Source organism: Gossypium hirsutum, chromosome D04, assembly GCF_007990345.1.
Source record: "Gossypium hirsutum isolate 1008001.06 chromosome D04, Gossypium_hirsutum_v2.1, whole genome shotgun sequence".
Classification (NCBI taxonomy): domain Eukaryota; kingdom Viridiplantae; phylum Streptophyta; class Magnoliopsida; order Malvales; family Malvaceae; genus Gossypium; species Gossypium hirsutum.
This window is the reverse complement of record NC_053440.1, coordinates 6980697-6990641: the sequence shown is the minus strand read 5'-3', so window position 1 is coordinate 6990641 and position 9945 is coordinate 6980697. Positions and strand designations below refer to the sequence as shown.

Genomic DNA, 9945 nt, shown 5'->3' with positions numbered 1-9945 from the left:
AAATTTCTCAAAATCTAACTTCTTATACTTTTCAAAATAAACAATGTTATGAAGTAATTAATAATTTATTAATCATAATTAATATTTTAAACTTATAATTATCAATCATAGTCGAAAATTTTTGTATGCTAAGACTATTCTTATTAATTTTAAAAAATTTCTGTGTATATTAATTTTAAATTTCTATTGCAATCATTATTCATGATTGAACATACAAGATAATATAATCACCAAATTAGATATATATATATATATATTCAATTTTTTTTATATTCAAATTATATTTAACATACTTTGTAGTCATTTTTTTTTCATGCAGTGGTTATTGAATTTTTTTTTATTAGTTTAAGTACATATTGATTTTATTATTGTTTTTACTTCACAAATTACTTTATTTCTTTTTTTTTTACTTTAAAAATTATGTACATATTAATTTAGGTACAAACTCATTGTTTTCATTTTACAAATTACTTTATATATTAATAATGAAAGAATTTCATTATTGTGATAAAACCTTCAAATACCTAGGTCTATTCTCATTATTCAATTTTTTTTTAATATATGCCAAATTTATTATTTTGATTTGTATTTGTTCAAATTTGCGTTTATTAATATTTTTAAAATTGTAAACAAAACCTTACCCAATTACTTTTAACATAAAATATAGATACTTATCAAATTGTTCATAAAATTTACAAGAAATTATTAAATTATTTAACACATATAAGTTTATATGTACAATTAACCCATACATCGAGTATGGAAACTAGATTTTTACTAATTCAAAGTTTCTATCAAAAGCAATTATATTAGATTGATCTGAACCAACCAATTTCCAATTGAACTGATCAATTGTAATCAATATATATATAGGAAGGGAGACAGCGCAAAAAAATATTTTAAAAAAAAAAGCAAGACAACAAATTTTTATAAATGAATTAAGGGCCTTTTGTCTAAGGTAAAATGGAGGAGTCTTTAACAAAATCCCATCAACTAAAAATTCAAATTACATTCACTTTTTACTGTCTAATGCTTCCTGTAGTTTCCTTCCCAATGCAAATGCCAATGGAGGTGGAACCGCATTTCCTATCTGCCGGTGCTTGTGTTGAATGTTACCAGCAAACTTGTAGATGTCTGGGAAACCCTGTTTTGGCAGACAAACAATATCCATTGAGCTTATACCAATGTTTTCTACTTCATTCTACCCAAGCTTTCACAAACCAAATAGCAATGAATGTTCAGTAAGTTTAACGACTTACTTGAGACCGAGCACATTCCCGAACCGTCAGAATCCTGTCCTGTTCTGGATGAAAGCACATTCCAACCTTGCCCATTGGTTGAGGGTCAGTGATGGAAGTTGGGAAGTTCCCTTCCCAATCCAGCCTTCCAAATAGCCCTTTCCATTGATTGTGCCTTTTGGCTGTATTTGGCAGACACCAGGGTATTAAATCTACCAATTGTCCAGTAGAGAGTTTAACCTGCAATTTTTAAGGAAACAAACAACCCAGCAGCTCAACAATTTCATTCTGATCAGATTTAAAAACAGATGCAAAGAACAGAAGCCAATTATGTACCTTCTCGTCTGGAAGATCATGCCAATCTGCACCTGGTCGCTTTGGAATCTTTTGACACCGAATCAGGTTAAGCTCATTCATTTCCTTTGATATATGATCAGTAAGGACAGCCATGTTTCCTCGAATTTTCTTCTGAAACCATGAGACGGCTTCACTTTGATACTGTGGAAACAAAACATTGTAAATTGAATATGCTCTTACAACCTTTTATAGAATGAAGCAATTTTGGAAATAATTTCAATATAGTTACCTCCAAATTTGTCTTTGAGGCCCCATTTCCTACAGCTGGTAGATCACCAATTGTATCTCGCACGGTAATTGCACGGAAAGGGGCTCCACTTGCAGTACTCCTCACAGCTGCATACTGCAAATTATGTGATAATGTAACTTTCAACTCTGGAACAGCAAAGACATGCATTGGCTCTGGCCATTCAGGAAGAGTCTCTTCAGGGGAGGCTGCCCATATGAATGCTCGTTTTCTTGACTGAGAAACTCCATAGGCTCCAGCTTCCAAAATACCAAACCTCACCTAAACGGGCAAAACCAGAATATCATACACAACCACACATGTACTTATATTTGTATTCTTATAACAAGTATACTACAGAAATTGCTGTTAGGTGAAAGGAATATCTACCTGATAACCCATTTCAAGAAGTGAAGCCAGAGTTAACTTAAACGTCTGTCCTTTATTGAAAGACACGAAGTTCCTCACATTCTCTAAGAGGAAATACCTTGGCCGGAAGTAATCAGCAAATGATAAGAAAGCTAAAATCATCTCACATTGTACTTTACTCCATGTACTATGGTTAAATCTATTCATTCCAGAGAAACCCTGCAAAGTAAAACAGCTTTGTCTTAATGAATCATTTATTAATTACTCCAGAGATTAGATAACAAAGGAAAACTATAATCTATAATACCTGGCATGGAGGGCCTCCATTGATGAAATCTACTTGCCCCGGTAATGGCAAATCATTAATCTCTTTCTCATCAAGTGATGCCGCAAATTCAGCTGCCTCAGAAGTGGAGATGCAGTCATCTACATCCCCACACTTCTCCATAATAGCCCTGTATTATAACTTGCTTTTAGTTATTAGCAATTTAAAGAGGAATAGAGGAGAGCAAACTTGTCATACGGACCTAAGAATGACATTGCAGTTTTTAATGAAGACCAATGACTCAGGATGATTGAGTTTGAATGCATCTCCAGCAGGCTCTTCATATTCAATTGCCCATTTAGTTAATGATACACCTACACCAGTAATAACAAAAGATGGTTGGACATAAAGTGCCTAAGAAATAAATATGGCTAAGCACATAAAAATTGATGAAATAGACAGAAAGGTAGACAGTACCAGATTGGTGCAACCCCTCTGACAGACCTCCACAACCTGCAAATATGTCTAACGTAGCCAAGCGGTTCTCCTGATATGCTTCTTGCTGTTTCTCAACTTCTAATTCACTTTCTTCCTGTTTACCCTTACCCTTTTTCTTTTGGTATGCAATTTCATTATCCACAATTCCAGTTGAGTACCTTAGTTTTACTTGAGCTGGTAACTGTTTGCCAACCAGAAAAGGGGGAAGTTAGTTATCCTCCAAAGGTACAAATTATAAATGCAAACAAAAATTACCATGAAAATGATTATGGAAGTATCATTCCCAACAAGCATTACAGCAAAGGAAGCAAAAGGGAATCACCTGCTTGAGAGATCCATTGGAAGGGTCATATATGCGATCGCAAAAGAAGACATGATGAAATATTACTGCAGAATTGCATGCTGGAAGGTCATTCTTCTTTCTGACTTCACATTTGCCTTCTATTGCCTCAACAAACAAAATGTCTGTTTCTTCACTATAATAGACCTGAAAATTTAAATAAATAAAAAAAACATATAAATTTACCATAGAAAAGTGTAACTAAAACTATGACAATATGAAGTTTATAACTGTCATTGTATTTTAGGATAGCACCTACCTCTCTTATATCAGAACTGTAAGCCTTTTCAGCTGAAATGTCCTCCGGTCGGAAAAATCTCCTGACTTTAACTTGGGTGGACTCTTCACAAACTTTTTTCTGCCCCTTTGGGACAATAATCTCTAGCACTTGGCACACAACATAAGGCTTCAAGCCTATATTCCTCCCAGCTTTAAAGTTTTCAGTCTCAGCCCTTTCTACTGTAAATTGATGTGGACTGACATAGACATAATCATGGAGAGAGTACTCAGTTCCCTTGTATACAAAGCCTGTATTTGATGAATTCACTTTGAACACTTCTTTGGCCCTCCCAGCATCCTTAACTTGGCAAGAATGGCAGCAACCAGAACCCAAACCCAAAGAATCAATGGGGAGCGTATAGAAGGCACCCCTCTCAGGCCAATACAAGCTTTTACAATAATACTCCATTGGAAGTCCTTTTCTCTTCCTCTCCTCTGCTTCTGCTCTATCAAGTTTGTCCATGTTGGCATTATCTTTCCTATGCTGATATCCCCAAGGTCTTAATTGAATATCTACCACCACAGTCTGTTTCACATCCTCCAATTCAAAATCTCCACAGTTATTTGTTAGGAACACCTCTCTCTCATTAGCTGCATTGCCAAGTACAGTTTCAGATCCTCTCTGCATCATTCGTCCATGAAACATTTTTCTCCCCTTTGAAGTTTCAAACATGTACTCCACAAAATAGATTGCAGGAAGTTCATACAAATCAACTTCAACAGAAACAGCACTTCCGACCACAACTACTTCTCCATGTACAATGGCTCGTTTATAAAGAGGCTTATCAGAGCTTGTTTTGCTTACAGGCTCTCCATCCCAGCTTACTTCCTCAGTAGAACACTGTCTAGGTTGCTTTGATACTGAAGGAGACTTCTGAGTCTCCATTGGAATCGGTTTATCTTCAGCATTAGCATTAGCATCAGCTTCAGCTTCAGCATTAGCATTAGCATCACCATCATCATCTTCATTTTCTTCTTGTTCCTCATTTTCATCTTCATCTTTCACCTCACAATTAGTTTCCTCCTTTGAATCTTCTGGAGAGTAGTTTGAATAGTATTCCCCCCAAATCCTATTGATTAGCCTTGTTGTGGTCGCCTGCATAGCCTTTCTTATAGAAGCTATAGGCATCATTGCTGCTCGAGGATTTAAATTTGGTTCATTCTTGTGTACAACTTTCTTCTTCTTGACTAACCATTTTGTATGGTGTCTCTCTTCCATTTTATTTGCAAGGCCAACCACAAATGCACACTTTTTAATCTTTTCATCAGGAAACTCTGCAAAGAGTTGTAGTATTATCTGTCCATGCACAACAATATATCTCTCAACAGCTGCTGGATCAGAAGATATAAAAGCACGATTATCCTTCTTGAACTCAGACACCCTCTTAATTACATCATTGAAAGAGAGGCGTGATACTCGTGTTTGCTCCTTCAACAATGTAATAATGCTTATCGCAACCCTTGCTGTTTTGAGTACTGGTTCATACCATGGAAGATATTGCTTTGATGGTTTGCCAAGTCTATACCTGAAAAATGGAGAGAAAATAAAAACTTGTCACAGTTAAAACTAATTATTTAATGAATATGAAAATCTGGTTGTTTTGCATATTAGTAGATAATTGCAAAGAACTATGGTTTTTTTTTTTTTACTTTTTAGAAACTTTTCTGCAGGCATTGTAGATCAAACATGAGTTAGCAAAAATATTATAGCAACAGAATCCTAATCAAGAAACATGAGACAATACCAGGCCATGTCTGTCCTGATTGAGATGAATATCATTGATGATCCAAATTCAATCATCCATTCCTTAATAGCACTCAAAAAAATTGGAATTCCATCAGCATTCAGCACACTCGAAGAACCTGAAGTAGACTGACTAAGGTCATTGTCAAGACAGAATCCGATTCCATCATCAGCAGTCATAACCCCAGAACCAAAAATGGTAACATCAATGTCAGCACATGGTTTCATAGGAAGCAGCTCCAAGGAAATCAGCCTTGAGTCTGAATTGTAAAATGACCAGTTGTGGAGCACGCTTCGAGGGAGTTCCTCAGGATCACACACATCAAAGTCACTTTCAAAAACTACAAGTTCATCAGTTTCTTCATTAGAATTCTTGTAGTATGCTGGAAGAGGATAATCATTTGCAATCTCATCTTCATTGATTTTGATATAGAATTTGTTTGACATAGAAGCTGAGCCTTGGTTCCTCTTCTGTTTCATAGATTTCCAGTATTCTTCCTCTTGCAACAGTTTTGCCAACTTTGCATCCTCATCTTCCTCAGCTGTAAAAGTAGATGAATATGTCTCATCCAATTTACTTTCCCCCTCTCCTTTTTTACCAATAGTCAGAGCACCACCAGAAAACAGTGCTATGTTGCTCTCATCTTTGAGGGCAGTAAGAACAGGCAATCCAGCAAATACCTGGTCATTTACCCTCGAAGTTGCATCCAAACCAATCAGTTGATTATAAATAAATTCTCCCTGGGAAATAACAAAATCCCGAATTGATGCCCCACGAGAGAAGCTCTTGCTTCCACTCATGGACCGAACAACACCAGCAAGCAATTCATCAAGACTTAAGTCAGGATTTCCACCAGAAGGCTTTGAAAGTTTTTTATAAACCTCTACACAAGCTCGAGCTTTTTCAAAGAAATGTTCATAATATTTTTTATAGCTGCCACTTGGCTTACAGCAGGTGTAATCAGCTACATCAGTTGAAAGCCATATCACTGGACAACCATCTTCATAACCAGAGATGTCCCAAGACTCAACATGTCCAAATCCTTCACATCTAACACTCTTCTCCTTTACTTTTTCCTTGTCAGAATTTTCTTCAAGCGGCAATATCAAACCAGTTATGAACATGTCAATGACTTCCAACATCTCAAAGGGTTGTGGAAGACCTTCTGAATTATGCAATACAAAATCAGTTAGCCTCCTATTAGGCCGACCATCATCTTTTTCACAAGTCAGCGCTACAGCTAGGATTTCATCTTCTACTACCATATCCTTCTTTGTCTCAACAACTGAATCCTTTTCAGATATGCAAACTGCTTTCTCCTTAAAATCAGTGCAGGCACCAGCTCTCTTTGGCCTTTTTGAAGGGACTGGCTCCCCATTTTCCTGAGCACTATTGCGCTTCTGTACTTTTTTATCAGTTTCCATCTCTTTCTTGGTGGAAGATTTAGCAGATTTATTCTTGCCTTTCTTATTCTTCTTCATTCCTAAATGCCAAAAAAAAAGATCTTGTGAACTTGAGTTTAGGCACTTTAAAAAACCATCAGAAACAAAAATATAAATAAATGGTATAGCATAAACACAACATGCCTCTTCTATATCACTGCATGATGAAAAATAAATAAACAAAAATATAAGAAAATAATATGCTAGCACGATCACACAGATAACTGAAACGGCTAAGCAAAAAAAAGAAAAGAAAAAAAAGATCTTGCAGTAAAGCATAAGACTAGGTAATTTTTACTTTGTAAAGAAATGTATTAACAAGATTCTTCACGCACACACGCAATCTTGTTTTGCTAAAACATTTTGATAAGTCAAATGTAAGCAGAACCTTGAAATGTTTAGCACAAACTCACAGGGAAATACAAATGCAAATCTAATCAAACAAGTTGATCAAACCATAGGTTTTATAGAAAAAAAAAAGAACAGGTCCCAAAGATCAAGTCCACACACAGACACCACACAATCTTGTTTTGCTAAAACATTTTGCAAAGCCAAATGTAAGTAGAACCTAGAGATGTTTAGCATAAACTCACAGGGAAATACAAATGCAAATCTAATGTAACAAGTTTATCAAACCAAAGGTTTTATAGAAAAAAAGAACAGGTCCCAAAGATCAAATCCACCAGAAAAAAAAGGACACAGAAGAAACTCAAACGGGACTAGCCCCATTAAAATAAAACAAAGTGCATGAAGGTTAAAGCACAAGGGATCAACATGCAGAAACAAGAAAATCCTAGAAAATAATCAAAAGACCCCATCTAAATAACAACCAAACTTGGATTTTCATATTCAAGCTGCAACCTTCGATAATTGCAATGAAAATCACAAAACCAAAACAAAAAAGGGATTTTTGTTGAACATGTAATTAAAACAAACTGCCATCACCTGATTGGCTTAGCTCAGACTAGATGACCTGTCTTAAACAGTAAGTCTACAGTTTCGTCTCTCTTATACATAAAATTAAATGCGTAAAAAATGATAAATATAAATTAATATAGACATGGGCCCAGCCCCCCCCCCTTTTTTTTCTTTTCTTCGGTGAGCAGCAAATCAAAAATCAACAATCGGGAATGAATATATGGAATCAATAATTCAGTTTAAGAGATTAAAATAAAATAAAAAAAGGAAAACCTGAAGGGGAATTAGAATCCAAAAGAGCGACAGATCCCATGACTTGGAGAAGAGACGGAAACCTTAGCTCTAAACTCACTGTTTCTTTGATGTTTGGCTTCGTTCAGTGAGAACAGTGTTTAGTGAAGATGAATAGAAAGGGAAGAAACACTGAACATTATAAATAAATGAAGGGGAAAAGCAAAGAAAGGCGGGAACACTGGTTTTGGAAAAAAATGTTGGCGCCATTCCTCCAAAAAAGAAAATTTTCTACCATTTTCAACCTTTTTACAAGTTTTTTCCCCCAAACGCCAAAAACACACACAAAAAAAATCGAAAGTTCTTTCCCGTTTTCCGCCCTAAACTATGACAATGCTGTCCACTTGTATTGTATAAAGTCACATCAACCATATTGACCAAGTCAAATACCCTACCCGTTGCTATTTCGTTTATAAGTGAGATTGGATATTTTTCGCCCCTTTAATTACATTTGCTCTTAATAAAATTTAAATTCGAGCTAATATAAATTCTCTTAGTATTATTTTATTTTTTACAAGGCTTAAACTCTAACTTTACTTCAAATGTATTGAGTCCTCATTGTTTAACTTAAAAAATTATATATTTTTATGACGCAATTAGAAAATTCAAGAGAGAAAATTCATAAGTAAAAAGGAAGAGAAGAAAATCGAGAAGGAAGAAATACTGAAACTGCTCAATGATAATGGTATGCTTAAAAGAAAAGTAATTAGCCGTTTGAAAAGTTAGTTGGCCTATTAATAGCTCAGGCCGTTGTCTTCCCTTTATGCATACCGTTTTCATTAAATTATTATCTGCACCGTTTAACTAAAACAAAACACCTTGTTTTACACCCTTTTTACTTAACCTATCTTTATTTTTCTAATTCAAGTTTTACCTCGTAACAAGTACTACCTGCCAAAACAGATCCTTGTCCTCGATGATTAAAATGAGGAAAGGTGACACACAACTGTTGCAGTGGTTCTTAGGTAGCATCTTAAGGGAAAGTGTCTGCCCATTCCACAAGCACCTCGATGACCACTTGATTAATTTTTCTTAACCATTTTTGTGCTCACAAATTCTGACTGGCTCCTTAAGCAAGGCCTCATGTGCATCCAATAATGGCAATTAAGCTTAGACTGGTGCTGCTCCAACATGTTTCTTCAGCTGAGAAACATGTAATGTAGAATGGATGTGTGATCCTGAAGGTAACTATAGCCTATAAGCCACTTGTCCAACCTTGGCCATGATAGGAAAAGGGCTAAAATATTTGGAAGATAATTTATGGTTAAGAGCCATGCTAATTTATTATTTCCTATATGGCTGCAACTTCAAGTAAAGTAATTCTCCCATTTGGAATTATCTATCAATCCTGTGTCTGTCAGCTAACTGCTTCATCCTCGATTGTGCTTGTTTTAGATGAAATTGCAATATTTTCCTTGTAGCTTCTTGAGCCTGCAAGCTTCAATCCACACTGGCCACAGGTGAAATCCCAGCAAGGTACGACAAATGTTGTAATGGTGTCTACCCATATAAGGCCTTATAGGAGGTAAGTTGAATGGCTGAATAGAATGTCAAATTGTACCACCATTTAGCCAAAGGTAATCAACAAGCCTCTCCCCTATTATACACCTGAGGTAATCGTCAATGCAGTAGTTTAAAACTTTAAATTGGCCATCATTTTGAGGGTGATAGGCTATGGACAGTAGGAGTTTGGTTCCTGCCCTCCTAAAGAGCTCTTGCCAAAAAACACTCACAAAAATCCAATCTCTATATAAAATGATAGTATCAGCCATACTGTGGAGTTAATACACGTGAGCCAAATATTATTGTGCTATTGTTTTGGCTATAAACGAGTGAGATAGGGCCAAGAAGTGTCTGTAAGTGATTTGCCACTACCAAAACCACATCTTTCCCTTTAAGGTGATGAGGCCCTCAATGAAGTCAAGACTAATGACAACCCAAACTCTGTCTGGAATTGGTAATGGCTATAGCAGACCA

At 35.7% G+C, this 9945-nt stretch overlaps 1 protein-coding gene across 1 annotated transcript; it reads right to left on the bottom strand.

The window, feature by feature from the left end:
• Positions 1-897: 897 nt before the first annotated feature.
• LOC107934345 (DNA (cytosine-5)-methyltransferase 1) lies at positions 898-8305 on the bottom strand. Its single transcript, XM_016866755.2, has 12 exons — positions 7951-8305; positions 5318-6800; positions 3553-5098; positions 3276-3440; positions 2933-3134; positions 2718-2829; positions 2498-2645; positions 2212-2409; positions 1825-2103; positions 1575-1736; positions 1260-1478; positions 898-1144 (listed from the first exon to the last, which is right to left on the bottom strand). Exons 1-12 carry the CDS (start codon positions 7988-7990, stop codon positions 1013-1015), a joined length of 4686 nt encoding a protein of 1561 aa, XP_016722244.1. The 5' UTR covers positions 7991-8305; the 3' UTR covers positions 898-1012.
• Between the last annotated feature and the right edge of the window lie 1640 nt (positions 8306-9945).